The 25,158-nt window shown below is 40.6% G+C and overlaps 2 protein-coding genes across 2 annotated transcripts in view; both read left to right on the top strand.

The window, feature by feature from the left end:
- Positions 1-25,158, top strand: part of LOC139548189 (zinc finger protein ZFP2-like) — a 249,135-nt gene that overhangs the window by 139,563 nt on the left and 84,414 nt on the right. The gene's annotated exons all lie outside the window — the stretch shown is intronic.
- Positions 1,012-21,526, top strand: LOC139547800 (zinc finger protein 271-like). Its single transcript, XM_071356889.1, has 2 exons — positions 1,012-1,659; positions 17,177-21,526. Exons 1-2 carry the CDS (start codon positions 1,230-1,232, stop codon positions 19,087-19,089), a joined length of 2,343 nt encoding a protein of 780 aa, XP_071212990.1. The 5' UTR covers positions 1,012-1,229; the 3' UTR covers positions 19,090-21,526.

Raw genomic sequence — 25,158 nt, 5'->3', positions numbered from 1 at the left:
CACAGATCGGCTAGCTAGCTATACATCCATGGGCATACAGGGATTTTAATCATCCACTGCACAATAAGCAAGAACATAGCTAGCTACGTTATTTCATCTATCTGCATGGTAAATATCAGCAAGGCAAACTTACAAAATTGTATATTCAATTTGCTGTAAATTCTTCAGCTAGCTAGATTCTATACATCCACTGTTACACAAAACGAAAGCCTGGTTTGCTGGTTGTTTCATGAGTCCCTAAAACAACCAGAATTACAATTTCATACTCATGTCACAACACCCATAAAGCTAGCCAGCTAACTGGCTAATGTAAGCTAGTCAGCTATCTGGCTAATGTTAACTAGTCAGCTAGCTGGCTAATGTTAGCTAGTCAACTAGCTGGCTAATGTTAACTAGTCAGCTAGCTGGCTAATGTTAGCTAGTCAGCTAGCTGGCTAAATCGCGATTTTCGTAAATAACTTTTATGTTAAAAAAATGCATAATCGTTTGTCTCTACATGAACTAACATTCCTGTCAACTGTACATGTTTTTGCATGATTTTTTTATGACGATATAATCCCTTACAGTTTTTGCTTCCATCCTAGTATATCTGTCCGACATCTTTGATCCACTTCAGTTCTGTGTAGGGTTACCCCTCTCTCCCAGTATTTATGTCCGCCATCTTTGCTGAAGAAAGTATAACAGTCACTAGTGCAGCAGCCTCCCCCGGTCCTAGTGCCGGCCCGGTAAAAAGTAGATGATGCGATGGAACGGTTGACGAAAATAAGAAATCAGAGAAAAAAATATATTGACTGATATTGAATTATTTAGGGGGGGGGGGTGGTAATTAACATTTTAGGACTAGCTATGTTCCTGATTCCTACCTACCTTTTGTCTGAAAATTAAATAGACATTTTACTCAATTGTGTTACCCACTCCAGTCAGCTAATGGCGGTCTGCGACTTTAAGGCAATGCTGCTACTGTGACGTATAATCTAGTGGACGGAACGCTTCTTTCAACAGCAACAACAGTCAGTCAGACGCCTCGGTAGCTTGCTAGACAAAATAGACGAACCAACAAAGAGCTTTAGACGCTTTAGTGTATATTAGCCACTGTGTTTTAAACCCACTTCTGACGTCTAGTTAGTTATCCCTTTTAATTTCATAATTTTCATATTTACGGTATTGTTTTTATTCATCTAGTGGGCTGGTTAAGTTAGCATTAGCCTAGCTAGCTAACATCTCCAACCATGAGGTCACTAAGCTACTCTCTTGTTAATGAAGAGGAGGACTGCTGGACGGAGAAAGGAGCTCTGGTGAAAGAGGAGGAGGAAGAGGAGGATGTCACAGTAAAACAAGAATTAGAGGGCGAGGCTGTTACAGTTAAACAAGAATTAGAGGGTGAGGCTGTTGCAGTTAAACAAGAAGAGAAAGACGTTTCAGTGAAAGAAGAGGAAGACGCGTTCAAAGAGGAAGAGGATTTTACAGTAAAAGAAGAGGAGGATGCAGCTTTTGGGGTGAAAGAGGAGGAGGGGGAGATGACTGTCACATCGAAAAAGGAGGAGGAGGAAACTGGATATCTAGGCCCGGTTTCCCAAACGCATCTTAAGGCATCCAATGGTTCTAAGGATGAACTTAGCCATAATATGGTTTTGAGAGACCGTTCCCTGATTAACACTAGTAAGTACTGTCTTAAAAACAGAGACACAAACTCTGCAGTTGTTGAACTGATGTTTTATTTTTTTATTTCACCTTTATTTAACCAGGTGGCTATGATGTCATAATGATAGTTTAACCAGGTGACCATGATGTCATAATGATAGTTTAACCAGGTGACCATGATGTCATAATGATAGTTTAACCAGGTGGCCATGATGTCATAATGATAGTTTAACCAGGTGGCCATGATGTCATAATGATAGTTTAACCAGGTAGGCCATGATGTCATAATGATAGTTTAACCAGGTAGGCCATGATGTCATAATGATAGTTTAACCAGGTAGGCCAGTTGAGAACACGTTCTCATTTACAACTGCGACCTGGCCAAGATAAAGCAAAGCAGTGTGACACAGACAACAACACAGAGTTACACATGGAATAACATACAATAAACAAGCCAATAACACAATAAGCAAGTCAATGACAGTAGAAAAAAAGAAAGTCTATATATAGTGTGTGCAAAAGGCATGAGGAGGTAGGCAATAAATAGGCCATAGTAGAGAAGAATTACAATTTAGCAGATTAACACTGGAGTGATAAATGAGCAGATGATGATGTGCAAGTAGAGATACTGGTGTGCAAAAGAGCAGAAAAGTAAATAAAAACAGTTTGGGGATGAGGTAGGTAGATTGGGTGGGCTATTTACAGATGGACTATGTACAGCTGCAGCGATCGGTTAGCTGCTCAGATAGCTGATGTTTAAAGTTGGTAAGGGAAATATAAGTCTCCAGCTTCAGCGATTTTTGAAATTCGTTCCAGTCATTGGCAGCAGACGACTGGAAGGATGTATGGTGGTAAAGGGGAAATCTGCAATTGCTACATCCATATTTTGACTTTTAAACTATTTATTTCTAGCCATTGATTCTTGAAGAATATAACACATGCCTCATGAGCTTAGTTCATCTGTTGTACCCCATCAGAACCCCTAATAAGATTGTTTGTACTCCAATGTATAGAAACAATGTAAATCAACACTGTATCGCCTCAACATGGTTAAAACTATAATGTTGATATCATGGATGGTCAGTCCTTTCATCCATAGGTCTGTCTATGAATTTGAAAGTAGTTACATTTCTCCACCCCCATCCATCATCTTATTAGCAAAACAGTGGTGGAATTACAGCTTTGTTATTGGTTGATTGATTCTTGTGTGGCTCTTTTAAAGGGACAACCTAGTATTTAAACAGCAACAAAATGGCTGCCCAGAGACTTGTTTTGGTAAACAGCTGAGGGATGGGGGCTGGAGAAATGTAACCACTCTCAAATTCATAGAGAAAGCTATTGTATCAACCGTAATCCAACACCTAGCGACCTCGTCAAGAAGTTCAGACATCTTGGTGTAACAGTTATAAGGTGTTGGCTTGACAGTCGCTGGACCCAGGTTTGAGTCCAGCTCAGGGCTACCCCCTGAATTCACTACACTATGAATACAAGGACTGCCCATGCATGATGTCATAATGATAGTGTAACCAGGTTTCTAGGCTATTTTGTATATTCTAGAATTCATCCATGATGTCATAATTATAGTTTAACCAGGTTTCTAGGATATATAGTATATTCTAGAATTCATCCATGATGTCATAATGATAGTTTAACCAGGTTTCGAGGCTATATAGTATATTCTAGAATTGCCAGTGTAGATTTCCTGTAGGGTCAAATTGTTAGAGCTGTTTATAAGTCATTGTATAATATTCAGCATTTATTTCCATGCCATTACATCAATAACGCCCAACCAGAAGAGAAGAAACTCTTCCTGAACCACCTCCTCCTGCTGGCCTTCATACATTCTGACGTTGCTGGTAATCGGCTACACAAGCAGTCGGCAACCTACATTTGGAGTGCAAATCTATCTTACCATTTCTACTGATCTGGTGCCAGTTATGATTTTCATATGTTCATTTTACTGGAACAGTTTCATTTCATTTATAATAGTATCTCAATCATTCTGTGATTAATCTACATTCTATCTAAATGAAAATTATACAAATCTAAAAGTAACTTTTATTGCCATTGCCACCTATGTAAAAAATAGCCTACATATAGCCAACAAATAAAAACATTGCAAATAACTGTCCTATAAATCACATGGCCTGTCCATAACGAACTTGAAACATTGTATAAAATATTCTGGGCCCTCAGTTTCCCGTGCCTGTGAGTTCTCGACCGACACAGCTGTAGGCTATTTGTGAAAGTGATAAGAAGTAATCAGGTGTTTTGACATTTCCACTGGATCAGCACATTACGTTTTTCCCTTTTGTGCCGAGTGGTTATCGAAAGGGCAAGAGCTGGAAATATTTTGAGGAGTTATTCTCATTTGCAATTGATTTTGATTAGACTTTGTTTACTTGCTGTTTGAGGTGAGAAAAAAATGTGCTTTGAGAAGCTCCACAACTCATTAGTGGTGCAGCGTTAAGACAATCAGAAATACTGTCAGACATCCCCAAATGGGCACATTTATAGATCTACATTAGTGCTCAGGACAGGTAGACTAGTCTTACTTCTATATGTGTAACCAGGTAGACTAGTCCTACTCTATATGTGTAACCAGGTAGACTAGGTCTACTTCTATATGTGTAACCAGGTAGACTAGTCCTACTTCTATATGTGTAACCAGGTAGACTAGTCCTACTCTATATGTGTAACCAGGTAGACTAGTCCTACTTCTATATGTGTAACCAGGTAGACTAGTCCTACTTCTATATGTGTAACCAGGTAGACTAGTCCTACTTCTATATGTGTAACCAGGTAGACTAGTCCTACTTCTATATGTGTAACCAGGTAGACTAGTCCTACTTCTATATGTGTAACCAGGTAGACTAGTCCTACTTCTATATGTGTAACCAGGTAGACTAGTCCTACTTCTATATGTGTAACCAGGTAGACTAGTCCTACTTCTATATGTGTAACCAGGTAGACTAGTCCTACTTCTATATGTGTAACCTAGTCCTACCTCTATATGCGTAATCAGGGAGACTAGTCCTACCTCTATATGCGTAATCAGGTGTGCGTCCTTACTCAACATTGACAGGAGGGTTTCAACCAAAAGACAATTAATAAATTGACAAACCTGACACATCTTGCGGGGTCAAATCAAATGTTAATGGTCACATACACATGGTTAGCGGATGTTAATGGTCACATACACATGGTTAGCGGATGTTAATGGTCACATACACATGGTTAGCGGATGTTAATGGTCACATACACATGGTTAGCGGATGTTAATAGTCACATACACATGGTTAGCGGATGTTAATGGTCACATACACATGGTTAGCGGATGTTATTGGTCACATACACATGGTTAGCGGATGTTAATGGTCAAATACACATGGTTAGCGGATGTTAATGGTCACATACACATGGTTAGCGGATGTTAATGGTCACATACACATGGTTAGCGGATGTTAATGGTCACATACACATGGTTAGCGGATGTTAATGGTCACATACACATGGTTAGCGGATGTTAATGGTCACATGCACATGGTTAGCGGATGTTAATGGTCACATGCACATGGTTAGCGGATGTTAATGGTCACATGCACATGGTTAGCGGATGTTAATGGTCACATGCACATGGTTAGCGGATGTTAATGGTCACATACACATGGTTAGCGGATGTTATTGGTCACATACACATGGTTAGCGGATGTTATTGGTCACATACACATGGTTAGCGGATGTTATTGGTCACACACATGGTTAGCGGATGTTAATGTTAATGGTCACATACACATGGTTAGCAGATGTTAATGGTCACATACACATGGTTTGCAGATATTATTGGTCACATACACATGGTTAGCAGATGTTATTGGTCACATACACATGGTTAGCGGATGTTAATGTTAATGGTCACATACACATGGTTAGCAGATGTTAATGGTCACATACACATGGTTTGCAGATGTTAATGGTCACATACACATGGTTAGCGGATGTTATTGGTCACATACACATGGTTAGCAGATGTTATTGGTCACATGTACATGTTAGCAGATGTTAATGGTCACATACACATGGTTAGCGGATGTTAATGGTCACATGCGTATGTTAATGGTCACATACACACGGTTAGAAGATGTTAATGGTCACATACACATGGTTAGCAGATGTTATTGGTCACATGTACATGTTAGCAGATGTTAATGGTCACATACACATGGTTAGCGGATGTTAATGGTCACATACACATGGTTAGCAGATGTTAATGGTCTCTTAAACAGTGTTAGCAGATGTTCGTGGTCACATACACATGGTTATCAGATGATAATGGTCACATACACATGGTTAGCAGATTCTAATGGTCACATACACATGGTTAGCAGATGTTAATGGTCTCTTAAACAGTGTTAGCAGATGTTACTGGTCACATACACATGGTTAGCAGATGTTATTGGTCACATACACATGGTTAGCAGATGTTAATGGTCACATACACATGGTTAGCAGATGTTAATGGTCACATACACATGGTTAGCAGATGTTAATGATCACATACACATGGTTAGCAGATGTTATTGGTCACATACACATGGTTAGCGGATGTTAATGGTCACATACACAAGGTTAGCAGATGTTAATGGTCACATGCGGATGTTAATGGTCACATACACACGGTTAGAAGATGTTAATGGTCACATACACATGGTTAGCAGATGTTATTGGTCACATGTACATGTTAGCAGATGTTAATGGTCACATACACATGGTTAGCGGATGTTAATGGTCACATGCGTATGTTAATGGTCACATACACACGGTTAGAAGATGTTAATGGTCACATACACATGGTTAGCAGATGTTATTGGTCACATGTACATGTTAGCAGATGTTAATGGTCACATACACATGGTTAGCGGATGTTAATGGTCACATACACATGGTTAGCAGATGTTAATGGTCACATACACATGGTTAGCGGATGTTAATGGTCACATACACATGGTTAGCGGATGTTAATGGTCACATACACATGGTTAGCGGATGTTAATGGTCACATACACATGGTTAGCAGATGTTATTGGTCACATACACATGGTTAGTGGATGTTAATGGTCACATACACATGGTTAGCGGATGTTACTGGTCACATACACATGGTTAGCGGATGTTAATGGCCACATACACATGGTTAGTGGATGTTAATGGTCACATACACATGGTTAGCGGATGTTAATGGTCACATACACATGTTTAGTGGATGTTAATGGTCACATACACATGGTTAGCAGATGTTAATGGTCACATACACATGGTTAGCAGATGTTAATGGTCACATACACATGGTTAGCGGATGTTAATGGTCACATACACATGGTTAGCGGATGTTAATGGTCACATACACATGGTTAGCAGATGTTAATGGTCACATACACATGGTTAGCAGATGTTAATGGTCTCTTAAACAGTGTTAGCAGATGTTCGTGGTCACATACACATGGTTAGCAGATGTTAATGGTCTCTTAAACAGTGTTAGCAGATGTTCGTGGTCACATACACATGGTTATCAGATGATAATGGTCACATACACATGGTTAGCAGATTCTAATGGTCACATACACATGGTTAGCAGATGTTAATGGTCTCTTAAACAGTGTTAGCAGATGTTAATGGTCACATACACATGGTTAGCAGATGTTATTGGTCACATACACATGGTTAGCAGATGTTAATGGTCACATACACATGGTTAGCGGATGTTAATGGTCACATACACAAGGTTAGCGGATGTTAATGGTCACATGCGGATGTTAATGGTCACATACACACGGTTAGCAGAAGTTAATGGTCACATACACATGGTTAGCAGATGTTAATGGTCACATACACATGGTTAGCGGATGTTAACGGTCACATACACATGGTTAGCGGATGTTAACGGTCACATACACATGGTTAGCGGATGTTAACGGTCACATACACATGGTTAGCGGATGTTAATGGTCACATACACATGTTTAGCGGATGTTAATGGTCACATACACATGGTTAGCGGATGTTAATGGTCACATACACATGGTTAGCAGATGTTAATGGTCACATACACATGGTTAGCAGATGTTAATGGTCACATACACATGGTTAGCGGATGTTAATGGTCACATACACATGGTTAGCAGATGTTAATGGTCACATACACATGGTTAGCAGATGTTAATGGTCTCTTAAACAGTGTTAGCAGATGTTCACATACACATGGTTAGCAGATGTTAATGGTCTCTTAAACAGTGTTAGCAGATGTTCGTGGTCACATACACATGGTTAGCAGATGATAATGGTCACATACACATGGTTAGCGGATGTTAACGGTCACATACACATGGTTAGCGGATGTTAATGGTCTCTTAAACAGTGTTAGCAGATGTTAATGGTCACATACACATGGTTAGCAGATGTTATTGGTCACATACACATGGTTAGCAGATGTTAATGGTCACATACACATGGTTAGCAGATGTTAATGGTCACATACACAAGGTTAGCAGATGTTAATGGTCACATGCGGATGTTAATGGTCACATACACACGGTTAGCAGAAGTTAATGGTCACATACACATGGTTAGCAGATGTTAATGGTCACATACACATGGTTAGCGGATGTTAATGGTCACATACACATGGTTAGCGGATGTTAATTGGCACATACACATGGTTAGCGGATGTTATTGTTCACATACACACGGTTAGCGGATGTTAATTGGCACATACACATGGTTAGCGGATGTTAACGGTCACATACACATGGTTAGCGGATGTTAACGGTCACATACACATGGTTAGCGGATGTTAACGGTCACATACACATGGTTAGCGGATGTTAACGGTCACATACACATGGTTAGCGGATGTTAACGGTCACATACACATGGTTAGCGGATGTTAACGGTCACATACACATGGTTAGCGGATGTTAATGGTCACATACACATGGTTAGCGGATGTTAATGGTCACATACACATGGTTAGCGGATGTTAACGGTCACATACACATGGTTAGCGGATGTTAATGGTCACATACACATGGTTAGCGGATGTTAATGGTCACATACACATGGTTAGCGGATGTTAATGGTCACATACACATGGTTAGCGGATGTTAATGGTCACATACACATGGTTAGCGGATGTTAATGGTCACATGCGGATGTTAATGGTCACATACACACGGTTAGCAGATGTTAATGGTCACATACACATGGTTAGCAGATGTTATTGGTCACATGTACATGTTAGCAGATGTTAATGGTCACATACACATGGTTAGCAGATGTTAATGGTCACATACACATGGTTAGCGGATGTTAACGGTCACATACACATGGTTAGCAGATGTTAACGGTCACATACACATGGTTAGCGGATGTTAACGGTCACATACACATGGTTAGCGGATGTTAACGGTCACATACACATGGTTAGCGGATGTTAACGGTCACATACACATGGTTAGCGGATGTTAACGGTCACATGCACATGGTTAGCGGATGTTAACGGTCACATGCACATGGTTAGCGAATGTTAACGGTCACATACACATGGTTAGCGGATGTTAACGGTCACATGCACATGGTTAGCGGATGTTAACGGTCACATACACATTGTTAGCGGATGTTAACGGTCACATACACATGGTTAGCGGATGTTAACGGTCACATACACATGGTTAGCGGATGTTAATGGTCACATACACATGGTTAGCGGATGTTAACGGTCACATACACATGGTTAGCGGATGTTAATGGTCACATACACATGGTTAGCGGATGTTAATGGTCACATACACATGGTTAGCGGATGTTAATGGTCACATACACACGGTTAGCGGATGTTATTGGTCACATACACAGTGTTAGCGGATGTTATTGGTCACATGGTTAGCAGATGATAATGATCACATACACATGGTTAGCAGATGTTAATGATCACATACACATGGTTAGCAGATGTTAATGGTCACATACACATGGTTAGCAGATGTTAATGATCACATACACATGGTTAGCAGATGTTATTGGTCACATACACATGGTTAGATGTTAATGATCACATACACATGGTTAGCAGATGTTAATGGTCACATGCGGATGTTAATGGTCACATACACACGGTTAGAAGATGTTAATGGTCACATACACATGGTTAGCAGATGTTATTGGTCACATGTACATGTTAGCAGATGTTAATGGTCACATACACATGGTTAGCGGATGTTAATGGTCACATGCGTATGTTAATGGTCACATACACACGGTTAGAAGATGTTAATGGTCACATACACATGGTTAGCAGATGTTATTGGTCACATGTACATGTTAGCAGATGTTAATGGTCACATACACATGGTTAGCAGATGTTAATGGTCACATACACATGGTTAGCGGATGTTAACGGTCACATGCACATGGTTAGCGGATGTTAATGGTCACATACACATGGTTAGCAGATGTTATTGGTCACATACACATGGTTAGCGGATGTTAATGGTCACATACACATGGTTAGTGGATGTTAACGGTCACATACACATGGTTTGCGGATGTTACCGGTCACATACACATGGTTAGCGGATGTTAACGGTCACATACACATGGTTAGCGGATGTTAATGGTCACATACACATGGTTAGCGGATGTTAACGGTCACATACACATGGTTAGCGGATGTTAACGGTCACATACACATGGTTAGTGGATGTTAACGGTCACATACACATGGTTAGCGGATGTTAACGGTCACATGCACATGGTTAGCGGATGTTAACGGTCACATGCACATGGTTAGCGGATGTTAACGGTCACATACACATGGTTAGCGGATGTTAATGTTTACATACACATGGTTAGCGGATGTTAACGGTCACATACACATGGTTAGCGGATGTTAATGGTCACATACACATGGTTAGCGGATGTTAATGGTCACATACACATGGTTAGCGGATGTTAACGGTCACATACACATGGTTAGTGGATGTTAACGGTCACATACACATGGTTAGCGGATGTTAACGGTCACATGCACATGGTTAGCGGATGTTAACGGTCACATGCACATGGTTAGCGGATGTTAACGGTCACATACACATGGTTAGCGGATGTTAATGGTCACATACACATGGTTAGCGGATGTTAATGGTCACATACACATGGTTAGCGGATGTTAACGGTCACATACACATGGTTAGCGGATGTTAACGGTCACATACACATGGTTAGCGGATGTTAACGGTCACATACACATGGTTAGCGGATGTTAACGGTCACATACACATGGTTAGCGGATGTTAACGGTCACATGCACATGGTTAGCGGATGTTAACGGTCACATGCACATGGTTAGGGAATGTTCACGGTCACATACACATTGTTAGCGGATGTTAACGGTCACATGCACATGGTTAGCGGATGTTAACGGTCACATGCACATGGTTAGCGGATGTTAACGGTCACATACACATGGTTAGCGGATGTTAACGGTCACATACACATGGTTAGCGGATGTTAACGGTCACATGCACATGGTTAGCGGATGTTAACGGTCACATACACATGGTTAGCGGATGTTAATGGTCACATACACATGGTTAGCGGATGTTAATGGTCACATACACATGGTTAGCGGATGTTAACGGTCACATACACATGGTTAGCGGATGTTAACGGTCACATACACATGGTTAGCGGATGTTAATGGTCACATACACATGGTTAGCGGATGTTAACGGTCACATACACATGGTTAGCGGATGTTAACGGTCACATACACATGGTTAGCGGATGTTAACGGTCACATGCACATGGTTAGCGGATGTTAATGGTCACATACACATGGTTAGCAGATGTTAATGGTCACATACACATGGTTAGCAGATGTTAATGGTCTCTTAAACAGTGTTAGCAGATGTTCGTGGTCACATATACATGGTTAGCAGATGTTAATGGTCTCTTAAACAGTGTTAGCAGATGTTCGTGGTCACATACACATGGTTATCAGATGATAATGGTCACATACACATGGTTAGCAGATTCTAATGGTCACATACACATGGTTAGCAGATGTTAATGGTCTCTTAAACAGTGTTAGCAGATGTTACTGGTCACATACACATGGTTAGCAGATGTTAATGGTCACATACACATGGTTAGCAGATGTTAATGGTCACATACACATGGTTAGCAGATGTTAATGGTCACATACACAAGGTTAGCAGATGTTAATGGTCACATGCGGATGTTAATGGTCACATACACACGGTTAGCAGAAGTTAATGGTCACATACACATGGTTAGCAGATGTTAATGGTCACATACACATGGTTAGCGGATGTTAACGGTCACATACACATGGTTAGCGGATGTTAACGGTCACATACACATGGTTAGCGGATGTTAACGGTCACATACACATGGTTAGCGGATGTTAATGGTCACATACACATGGTTAGCGGATGTTAATGGTCACATACACATGGTTAGCGGATGTTAACGGTCACATACACACGGTTAGCGGATGTTAACGGTCACATACACATGGTTAGCGGATGTTAACGGTCACATGCACATGGTTAGCGGATGTTAACGGTCACATACACACGGTTAGCGGATGTTAACGGTCACATACACATGGTTAGCGGATGTTAACGGTCACATACACATGGTTAGCGGATGTTAACGGTCACATGCACATGGTTAGCGGATGTTAACGGTCACATGCACATGGTTAGCGGATGTTAACGGTCACATGCACATGGTTAGCGGATGTTAATGTTTACATACACATGGTTAGCGGATGTTAATGGTCACATACACATGGTTAGCGGATGTTAATGGTCACATACACATGGTTAGCGGATGTTAATGGTCACATACACATGGTTAGCGGATGTTAATGGTCACATACACATGTTTAGTGGATGTATGTGACCATTAACATCCGCTAGCAGATGTTAATGGTCACATACACATGGTTAGGGGATGTTAATGGTCACATACACATGGTTAGCAGATGTTAATGCGACTGTAGCGAAATGCTTGTGCTTCTAGTTCCGACAATGCAGTAATATCTAACAAGTAATCTAACAAATTCACAACAACTACCTTATACACACAAATGTAAGGGATGAATAAGAATATGTACATATAAATACATGGATGAGCGATGGCCGTGCGTCATTGGCAGATGCAGTAGATGGTATAGAATACTGTATATACATATGAGTATATACATATACTGTATATACATATGAGGGTAATATAGCATATGTGAACATTAATAAAGTTGCGTTATTTAAAGTGACTAGTGATACCTTTTATTAGGTCCATTTATTAAAGTGGCCAGAGATTGAGTCTGTATGTTGGCAGCAGCCTCTCAATGTCAGTGATGGCAGGTTAACCTCTACTTCCTCACAAACCCGGATCCGGTAGCACCCCCATCAGTAAAAAAGCTGACTAGCATAGCCTAGCATAGCGTCACAAGTAAATACTAGCATCTAAATATCATTAAATCACAAGTCCAAGACACATGTTTTACAGGGAAGACACAATATGTAAGTCTATTAGCTAACCACGTTAGCAAAAGACACAACTTTTGTTACTCCACCATTTTCTTACTGCATCAGTAGCTATCACAAATTCGACCAAATAAAGATATAAATAGCCACTAACCAAGAAACAACTTCATCAGATGACAGTCTGATAACATATTTATTGTATAGCATGTTTTGTTAGAAAAATTTGCATATTTCAGGTATAAATCATAGTTTACCATTGCAGCCACCATCACAACTCTCACCAAAGCAACTAGAATAACTACAGAGACCATCGTGTATTACCTAAATACTCATCATAAAACATTTTTGAAAAATACACAGCGTACAGCAAATGAAAGACAAAGATCTTGTGAATCCAGCCAATATTTCAGATTTTCTAAGTGTTTTACAGCGAAAACACAATATAGCATTATATTAGCTTACTACAATAGCCAACCACACAACAGCATTGATTCAAGCCAAAAATAGTAATAACGTATAAACCACCAAAAGATATTAATTTTTTCACTGACCTGCTCAGAATTCTTCAGATGACAGTCCTATAACATCATATTACACAATACATATAGAGTTTGTTCGAAAATGTGCATATTTAGCGGCACAAATTGTGGTTATACAATGAGAAAAGTAGCCAAGCTGTCAACAATATGTCGGGAGAAATCTTGGGAGAGGCACCTATTCTAATCGATAACTAATCATAAACTTGACTAAAAAATACAGGTTGGACAGCAAATGAAAGATACATTAGTTCTTAATGCAATCGCTGTGTTACATTTTTTAAATTAACGTTACTACAATATACAGCGTGCGTTAAAGCGAGAACGCACCGAAATTAATGGCGGATTATGCATTTTACATTTTTCAACAGAACAACGAATTAACAGCATAAATACTTCTTACTTTTTGATGTGCTTCCATCAGAATTTTGGGAAAGTTGTCCTTTGTCCAAAAGAATCGTTGCTCGGTTGTAGAATGTAGTCTTCAGCGTTGCAATTAGCAGTAAACATTAGCCATGTGGGCCAGACATACCCAACTCCCTAGAACGTAACACAAATAAATACCCGAAAATCGCAATATACTGACATAAACTGATATAACTCGGTTTAAAATAACAACATTATGATGTCTTTAACAGCTATATCGAATAAAAACAGAGCCGGATATATCTAAGAGCTATAACCGGAGCTTTCTAGTATGACATGCCAAAGTCCTTCCTGCGTCAGAGCGAAGACGACAAAGACCGGACCCTTCGTTCCCAAGCCATTTATAAGCTCTCAGATCTGCCTAGAGACTCCACTTCAAATCTCACTATTCGCTGACATCCAGGGGAAGGCGTATGCAGTGCATCTCAACCAATAGAAGACAGGCAAATGAATAAACTGACCTGGGAACAGCTTGCAGAATTCAGCATTCTCACATCCTCATAGGAAAATTGCTCTAAGTCCAGTTCTGTTTCACTCACAGACATAATTCAAACGGTTTTAGAAACTAGAGAGTGTTTTATATCCAATAGTAATAATAATATGCATATTGTACGAGCAAGAATTGAGTACGAGGCAGTTTAATTTGGGAACGAAATTATTACAAAGTGAAACAGCACCCCCTATTGAGAAGAAGTTTTAACAGTCTGAAGGCCTTGAGATAGAAGCTGTTTTTCAGTCTCACGGTCCCAGCTTTGATGCAACTGTACTGACCTCGCCTTCTGGATGATAGCGGTGTGAACAGGCAGTGGCTTGGGTGGTTGTTGTCCTTGATGATCTTTTTGGCCTTCCTGTGACATCGAGTGGTGTAGGTGTCCTGGCGGGCAGGTAGTTTGCCCCGGTGATGCGTTGTGCAGACCGGACCACCCTCTGGAGGGTCTTGCGGTTGAGGGCGGTGCAGTTGCCATACCAGGCGGTGATACAGCCCGACAGGATGCACTCGATTGTGCGTCTGTAAACGTTTGTGAGTGTGTTCGGTGACAAGACAAATTTCTTCAGCCTCCTGAGGTGGAAGAGTCGCTGTTGCGCCTTCTTCACCACACTGTCTGTGTGGGTGGACCATTTCAGTTTGTCTGTGATGTGTACGCCGAGGAACTAAAAACGTTCCACCTTCTCCACTACTGTCCCGTCGATGTGGATAGGGGGGTGCTCCCTCTGCAGTTTCCTGAAGTCCACGATCATCTCCTTTTGTTTTGTTGATGTTGAGTGAGAGGTTATTTTCCTGACACCACACTCCGATGGCCCTCACCTCTTCCCTGTGGGTCGTCTCGTCGTTGTTGGTAATCAAGCCGACCACTGTAGCGTTGTCTGCCAACTTGATGATTGAGTTGGATGCGTGCATGGCCACACAGTCATGGGTGAACAGGGAGTACAGGAGAGGGCTCAGAACGCACCCTTGTGGGAGACCCCAGTGTTGAGGATCAACGGGGTGACGATATTGTTTCCTACCTTCGCCACCTGGGGGCAGCCGGTCAGAAAGTCCAGGACCCAGTTGCACAGGGCGGTGGTCGAGACCCAAGATCTGGAGCTTAACTTCTCTAGGGTAGGGGGCAGCGTTTGGAATTTTGGATGAAAACCCAAATTAAACTGCCTGCTACTCAGGCCCAGAAAATATGATATGCATATAACTGGTTCAATAATTACACATCATTCTTAATACTGTAGCAATTTAGTAACAGTCACATGTTCAACTATCATCAGCTGATCCAGGAAATAATTTTCTGAATGCCAGTCAAATGACAAACATCACGACATGCAACAACAACCAAAGTGCTTCTTCATTCATTACTCTGGTAAAGACAGTTATGCCGTGCTCCACGTTGGATCCAACATCCCTAACAAATTGATGTTTGTATTGTGTTATTGTCTGCTTGATTTACAGTAGGTTCTCGTTAGTCTGTTTGGACACAGAGATACTTTGCTCATAATGTGTAGAGAATTGTTCCTTGATGGATAGGCTATTGTACTACACACAGAGCTATTTTCCGTTATTCAGGACATTTAGAATGACATCACATTACAGAGTAATCACATTACAGAGTAGCCTAGTGGGATTATTCACAAAATTATCTGGTGATCAGGTTATGAAATGTCATGACAAAGACATTTTAGTTTCCATGTTTCACCTGTAAATATTAAATTATTTATAGTATTAGGTCTGTTATTGTTAGGTGAAGTTATGGGTCCTACAGTAGGTCTATGTTGTTAGGTGAAGTTATGGGTCAATTTGTTAAACACTCAATGTACAAACCCTCAGTTTCAGGCTGATGGCAAAGCTAGCTAAAGAGCATTTTACTGGTTGAAGTGTTTTATAAGTATAAAGCAGTTGATTTGCGACAATAACACAAACATATTAAGCAGGAGATTCAAAGGAGCCTAACAGTTATAATCCAAAAGTAATGTGAAATGCTATATTTGCTGTCAGCCTATGAGAACTCCCCTGTGTTTTCCCCCACGGTGGTGAATTAGTGAATAGACACAGAGCTTAATGTGAATTTCCTTGAGTAGCACTCCTGATCTTACGCTGTAATATTCAGAATACATTGTGGAAAACTAAAATCTTTGTTCACCATTTTTGTTCCAGACAGATATACTACATCCATAACTAGTGGTTTCCTCATTACCAGATATACTACATCCATAACTAGTGGTTTCCTCATTAGCAGATATACTACATCCATAACTAGTGGTTTCCTCATTAGCAGGGAGGAGTTTCTGCAATCAAATTGTGTGTGCATCGCCCTCGTGCTGCAATTTTAGCAAATACAGAAAGGGGCCTTTTTTGGAGATCAAAGGTCGTCTGCCACACTGCTTAGGTTTCGACTGTCTTAAGACAATTGTAAAGTAATTTAACAGACCTCTGGGCATCACCTTTTACCTCAAATAAACAGTGGATTTCTGCTGTTGTGGGCCTTTAACCGTCTGACTTTGTTGTTCACACAGGAGAGATACGGACTATCGTGGATCCTCTGGGGAGCCTCAACAACAACATGATGCTGAAGAGGCAGAGAAGAGTCTCTCCACATCAGAACACCTCAAGAAACACCAGTGGAGACCCACAGGGAAGAAATCTCACCGCTGCTCTGACTGTGGGAAGAGATTCACCTCATCAGGCATTTAAAATTCACCAGAGAATACACACAGTAGAGAAATCTTATAGTTGTGGTCAATGTGGAAAGAGTTTTTCAACATCTGGCTCTCTGACTCTGCACCAGAGAACACACACAGGAGAGAAACCTTATAGCTGTGGTCAATGTGGGAAGAGTTTTGGTCAATCTTGCCATCTGGTATCACACCAGAGAACACACACAGGAGAGAAACCTTACAGCTGTGGTCAATGTGGGAAGAGATGTTCTACATCTAGCAATCTGACTGTACACCAGAGAATACACACAGGAGAGAAACCTTATAGCTGTGGTCAATGTGGGAAGAGTTTTGGTCAATCTGGCCATCTGGTATTACACCAGAGAATACACACAGGAGAGAAACCTTATAGCTGTGGTCAATGTGGGAAGAGTTTTGGTCAATCTTGCCATCTGGTATTACACCAGAGAACACACACAGGAGAGAAACCCTATAGCTGTGGTCAATGTGGGAAGAGTTTTGGTCGATCTTGCCATCTGGTATTACACCAGAGAATACACACAGGAGAGAAATCTTATAGCTGTGATCGATGTGGGAAGAGTTTTACTACATCTGTCTCTCTGGCTCTGCACCAGAGAACACACACAGGAGAGAAACCTTATAGCTGTGATCAATGTGAGAAGAGTTTTACTACATCAAGCCATCTGACTGTACACCAGAGAAAACACACAGGAGAGAAACCTTATAGTTGTAATCATTGTGAGAAGAGTTTTCCTACATCTAGCCAGCTGACTTCACACCAGAGAACACACACAGGAGAGAAACCTTATAGCTGTGATCAATGTGAGAAGAGTTTTACTACATCAAGCCGTCTGACTGTACACCAGAGAACACACACAGGAGAGAAACCTTATAGCTGTGGTCAGTGTGTGAAGAGTTTTGGTCAATCTTGCCATCTGGTATCACACCAGAGAACACACACAGGAGAGAAACCTTATAGCTGTGGTCAATGTGGGAAGAGTTTTGGTCATTCTGCCAATCTGGTATCACACCAGAGAACACACACAGGAGAGAAACCTTATAGCTGTGGTCAATGTGGGAAGAGTTTTGGTCATTCTGCCAATCTGGTATCACACCAGAGAACACACACAGGAGAGAAACCTTATAGCTGTGGTCAATGTGGGAAGAGTTTTGGTCATTCTGCCAATCTGGTATCACACCAGAGAACACACACAGGAGAGAAACCTTATAGCTGTGGTCAATGTGGGAAGAGTTTTGGTCATTCTGCCAATCTGGTATCACACCAGAGAACACACACAGGAGAGAAACCTTATAGCTGTGGTCAATGTGGGAAGAGTTTTGGTCATTCTGCCAATCTGGTATCACACCAGAGAACACACACAGGAGTGAAACCTTACAGCTGTGGTCAATGTGGGAAGAGATATTCTACATCTGGCAATCTGACTGTACACCAGAGAATACACACAGGAGAGAAACCTTATAGCTGTGGTCAGTGTGTGAAGAGTTTTGGTCAATCTTGCCATCTGGTATCACACCAGAGAACACACACAGGAGAGAAACCTTATAGCTGTGGTCAATGTGGGAAGAGTTTTGGTCAATCTTGCCATCTGGTATCACACCAGAGAACACACACAGGAGAGAAACCTTATAGCTGTGGTCAATGTGGGAATAGTTTTGGTCAATCTTGCCATCTGGTATCACACCAGAGAATACACACAGGAGAGAAATCTCTTAACTGTGACCAGAGATAATAATAATATCTCTGATCAAATATCAGAAAATGTATGAAGGAGTTGTTTCATGATATCAATGTCTCAATAAATAGTATATTAATATACTCTGCAGTAAGTCAGTCAGAATGTCACAGTGTAGAACCCTAAACGTTTTCCAATTGATTTCAACATGATATGGACATTAGGCTCATTGGGGGAAATCCAGGCTCTGAATTGAAAGAGTACTATTTATGTGATTTAACACAAAGTGTCTAACAAAAAAAGAGTTGTCCTCTAACTAGTGATGTACACATTATTCCCAGAATCAACTGATTTCAACATAATATCGATGAGTTAAGACAAATAAGTGTTGTGTTCCTTTGTTTAGCGACCCCTAAATTTAAATGCATCACTCCAATATGTAGCTGACTGTTTTCTGCAGGTTGTCCTCTAACCAGTGAGGTTAAAGATATCTCCCATTTCCATGTTTTTTTAGTTGTTCGTTTCAACAGCTCGTACAGCCGGATTTCCCCCTTAATCGATATCCGTGATTTATTGCTACTTGTCAAAGCAACAGTGTTTTTGGTGCTTATGCAGTTTATAAGGAGCTTGTTTTAAAAAAAGACAATTATTGTGACCACATGTTAGGTTTTCAATTTATCCCAAACTGTTTCTGCATATTGGTTATTTATTTGGACACGTTAAAACTGTGTTTTGACATTGGGCTATCCCTCCTAGCAAAATGTAATTGAAAAGCCTTTGAAAATAATACTATGCAATCAAATATTTCACATTTCATGTAAGATTTAGTAATGAAAATTATTCATGCAACCAACTGACGTTTTTTTTGGGTACAATTATATTGACATTGTTGCCCTGTTTTTAGAATATCAGGGTTAATTCTCAGATGTGCCAAACCAAATGTACTAGAGCATGACATTGGGGACTGGGCCCCGATCCAACAACATGCCTATCTAGTGAATCCTGAAAAGAGGGAGAAGCTCTGCAGTGAGGTGGAAAGTTACTACGGATATTGCAGGAGTTTCCTCTTGAAATCAGACAAGTCTGTGGTAAGGACGACTTGGTTGCTGATTGTCTCAAGGGGGGCAGTCAAAAATATTTGTGTTTTGCATTTAGCCAGTGCGTTGTCATGGATCATAGTTTATTTTGACTGCACGTTTTTCCGTATTGGAGATGAGTTTTGTTTGGGCTCGTTCCAAGGGGACGAGAGTTCTAGAAGCTAGTGAGTTTTAGGAAGAGGAGAGTTCTAGAAGCTAGTGAGTTTATAGAAGACGAGAGTTCTAGAAGCTAGTGAGTTTTAGGAAGAGGAGAGTTCTAGAAGCTAGTGGGTTCTAGAAGCTATAGAAAGAAAAATCTTTGTGGGAGTAATAAAAAATAAATATCGTTTTTAATTGTTGTTGCCAGTAGATAGACACCATGTTTATATTGGTGACGGTGAAGCATTGTAGTTGATTATAATGTGAAACGGAAGTTGTTTTCTGTTGTTAGTGAGCATTCTCTTAAGGTGTTAGTTAGTCTTTGGTTTTTCCATTTATGTTTTGAGGTTGGACTTTAGCACGTATAGCTAGTTAGCACGTAGGACGCACTGATTGGTGTCACCTCGTTAGTCAGTATGTGTTACACCTGTGCTGGCTTGTCCATCTCGTTAGTGGGAAGGTGTTTCACCTGAGCTGGTCCAGGTTCTATTTAAGAGTGTCTGGCCCAGTGCTCCAGTTGTCTTGATAGATGTAGAGAGTTAACACCTTTAGTTGCTCCACTTTTTTGGTTTGCTTCCTGTCTGTAAGTTTGGTGTGGGTTTTTCTTTTGTTTGCCTCTTCTTGGGCAGATTTAGTGGGTCTCATGGTGGGTGTCTTTTATGTCCCAGTTGTTGTTACTAGTCAACTTTCAGTAGACACTGAGAGCAAAACTGCAACATTATGTTATAATACTTTTATTGCATCAAATGGTTGTTTTATGCAACAGAATAGAGGGTTCTTAGAACTATAGTGTCTGTGTTTTCTACTGAGGATGGGCCTCTGGGAGAAAACACTGACAGGAGATTTACAAAGTATTTTGGGTGATAAAACCTAAAGAGACCACATTCCAGAGCATGAGTTAATGTTTCTGTTCTATATGGTACCAGGGAGAGATGACCCCAGGGCCAGACCCTGGTCTCTACACAAAGAGGACTGTTTTTACAGCAGATACTGTCTGCTGAGAATTATATATATCTTTCATACAAATCTTAACCTTGTGACCCGTTCTATACATCTGTTGTTTGTCATGTAGGTTGAAAGGGGTGTATCTTGGCTTTAAAATACCTTTTTACTTTTGTCTCGTGGCTCTCAACGAATCTTCTGGGGGTGATTTGTCGACCAGCCATCATTATCGTAGAGTACTCAATTGATTCACTTTATGTGTGTTGTATTGACCTGCTCCCTTATTAATAAGTGAATAAAGATTTAGTTTAAGAATATCTCTGACTTGTGTGATAAGTTTGTCTCCTCATTTGATATGAAAGAAATTAACCACATTTGGGGATGTTAATCTTCACTTGGTGACCGCTCCTGATGACCTGGTAAATGGTGCACCAGGGATCCCTCAAACTTGGGATCTCAGGGAAACCACACTTTGGGAATGGAGCAGATGGACCCACCTTTGATCTGAGAGGCAGTGAGTCGAGTGTATACCACATCTCGAAAGTAGTTTTTTTTTAAAGAATGAGGTGAGCGAAACAAGTGAAGTTTTTAGAAATGCCTCGTAGGCTTTGAGTGAGTATTCCTGTGTGAGGGGGGGCACCTCGGAGGTGTAAACAGGGCCCAGTCAGCTATCTGTGTGAACTGGATGAGAACTAGAAACTGTGTTTACTAGTTAAGGCCATGTATGATATAGTGTAAGGTGCACCTGTAATTGTTATAAACCTGTAAGTATTTTAAACATGTAATTATTTTAAACCTGGACCCCATTTTATAAGTATTGAAAGATGTAAATGTGTGAGTTACATTTAAAAATTTAAAGTTACTGTCACGACTCCGACCGAGGCAGGCTCTCCTTCCCGTTCTGGTGGCGCTCGGCGGTCGTCGTCACCGGCCTATTAGCTGCCACTGATCTTTTTCCTCCCCCTCCTTATGTGTTCATTGGTTACACCTGTTTTGTGTTTGTTCGTAATTAGTTGGGCTTTATCTGTCAGCCGGCCCGCCCGTTTCTTTGTGCGGGATTGTTTTATTGTAAGCTTGGTGTTTGTTTGTCTGATCGTTACGTGTTTGTATTAGTGTGCATTTTTCTTGAACTGTTTTCGTTCCCCGTGTCTGGGGCAGTTTATTTGGGAGCACCCAGTGTCAAGTCTGGTGGCCGTTGTTTGTCAGTGGTTTATTAACTTCTTATGGCTGCAAGGGGCAGCACTGAGTAACCTGGAAAGAGGTGGCCATTTCAAACGGCCTCCTACTCAATTCTTGCTCGTACAATATGCATATTATCATTACAATTGGATAGAAAACACTCTCTAGTTTCTTAAACCATTTGAATTATTTCTCTAAGTGAACCAGAACTCTTTCTGCAGCCCATTTCCTATCCGGAAGTGAGATTTCCAAATGCGAGCTATGCTATGTTTGGGATTAGCATTGTGTGACTGCAATATGAGTCGTCTGTGATTGAGTCTTAATCTGAAGTTTAGATAGTAACAGAGATCTATTTTTTTCTGGTCTGCTGGGAGTATGTTTGGAGAGCTGCTTCGTAGCTGTAGAGAGTCCTTGAAAAAGCAAATGAAATGGTTGTCGTGAGTACCTGAGAATGTCTTACGTTTTGTATGGGTTCTGTGTGTTAGGATTTATGTTTATGCACTATAGCCCGCTACCATATTGTTTGAAGATGAATGTTGTTTTGTTACACACACACACAAACAATACAGATGTATGTGTGTAAAGACTGACCAACATTGAGTGAAAGGCCATAAAAGCTGTGGTCAATCTGGAGAGGGGAGGGTTGCATATCTCTAGGCCAACCAGGGAGGGTAGAGCACTGGACAATACCATATAAGGAACTGTTTGAGTGTAGAATCGACGGAGACACAAGACGGATCTAATCTACGCAACGACCAGATGCGGACATCTGAGAGAAGGAGACAGGCTGAGCAAGTTTAAACCACACTCAGCCTCTACTGTGATAGGCCAACAGACGCGTTGGAACTACGTCATCACGGTATAAGAACAGCTGTTTACGTACTTCCTGCCAGTTCCCTGTCCTACCCTGCGTGGAGATACAGCGAACCCGTAAATACGAAAATTGCATTTGGTTAGGTTAGTTAGGGTTAGGGTTAGGGTTAGGGTCATTGTTTGCGGTAATTAAACAAAGAAAGTTAGCAGACCTTGCTTTTTATTTATCCTGATACCGGATTCGAATAACGCAACGCTCACATGTGAATAAATGAAAATATGATAAATTGTATGTGTTTATAAACGATTACTAGAGATTTGATAAAGTAATACTGGGAATATAATTAGATAAAATTTAAACTACCCATATGTAGACGAATGTAGGTTTTGAGTTGGTATCTTTAATGGATAATTTGATAAAGATGAGGTTTAAGCATTATTAAACCGTCTACAAAGTCTGGGCAGTTGTCTCAGAAACTGATGGGAGTGTGTCCACTTTAGGGTAAGTTACCATGAGGATGAAACTATAAAACGCTTATTGGATTTTCTCTGTCCGGGTACTACATTTGTAATAACTGCCCTTAAGGCCTGGGGGGGGTTGGGGGGGTTAGAGTGAACCAAGGTGGCTGACTAGCTGCTGATGTTGAAGAAGCGTCCCGTCCACTAGATTATACGTCACAGTGGCAGAATCACCTGAAAGACGCACATCTCCATCTGCGGACTGGAGTTGGTATCGCAGTTGAGAAAATACTTGCAGGCAAGGACGTCGAATTATGGGCGATATCAGGTCTGTCTGTTGAAGCCGCTATTTTGCCCCAAAATAGTCATCCCAAATTGGGCTGTGTATAACTATGTAAATGTCTCTCGGACAAGGGGACTTTTATCAATATACACTCTAAAAAGTAAAGGTTCCTGGAGTATCCATTTTCTTAAACTCCCTGTTCACCCTCCCTCCATTATAAAAAAATATTTTAATAACAATATTGACAATATTGATTTAAATAATTCATTATTTATTTAGTGCCACCACAAATGGGAATAAATATTTACAGAACAATTTACCAAACAAAACACATTACAATATTGCAACATTTCTGCAGACATGTCAGACCATAATAAATAATACATTTACTTTGTATAGTGCTTTTCATGACATTTAAAAATATATAAATAATGATGTACAATAAAAACAACAAACATTAAAAATGAATCATAGTTAAACTAACAATATTGTAGACTTGATGCTAAATACAGATTTTTCAGCTTTAGTGTGTATATCGTATCCACTTAGTTATGTTAGGAAGTTTGCCATCTTTATGACCGGCCCTGGTAACTTCACCCCAACTTCTCTTCTCCCCAGAACACAGTAACTTAACAACATAAGTGTTTTTCTGACATTTTTGGGAAATTAAAGGGAAAATAAAAAATACAGCCGTAGCAGAGCCCCATGACCCATGGGGACGTCCTCGAGGGCGTGGATGTTCTCCCCATCAAAGGCCAGCGGGATTTCATTCTCATGGTGAAATGGATATCCACCAATGTGCAGTAAAGGAGTGAAGAGCGGTGAAATCTGTGTCAACAAAAGTAATAAAAGATTAATACACATACAATTAACAAAGAACATAACAAATGTTCAGCTGTAGTTTTATATAAGCATGCACACCTATGTTTATGAAGAAACAGATGATTGGTGCATAGGCATACCTTGTCACGGACATAAAGGCCACTCGGGTCCTCATTGAAGAGGTAGGGCAAGAGCAGGATCGCTGCAGTGGTCTCCAGTCCCAGTAAAGTAAAGCAATGATCTTACTACACTTGCTAATTTTATTACAAAATACATTATAGAAAGGGAAGGAATAAGAGCAAATACCTCTTCTGTATTGTCCTTCAGGGACTGTCAAAATAGCAGGATGATGTTCTCACCCCTGCCTCGCCTCTCTACCTCTGATACCTCTGA

This window comes from Salvelinus alpinus, chromosome 2 (genome assembly GCF_045679555.1).
Source record: "Salvelinus alpinus chromosome 2, SLU_Salpinus.1, whole genome shotgun sequence".
NCBI classification, from domain to species: domain Eukaryota; kingdom Metazoa; phylum Chordata; class Actinopteri; order Salmoniformes; family Salmonidae; genus Salvelinus; species Salvelinus alpinus.
The sequence above is the reverse complement of the archived record's forward strand: the minus strand, read 5'-3'. Positions and strand labels throughout refer to the sequence as shown.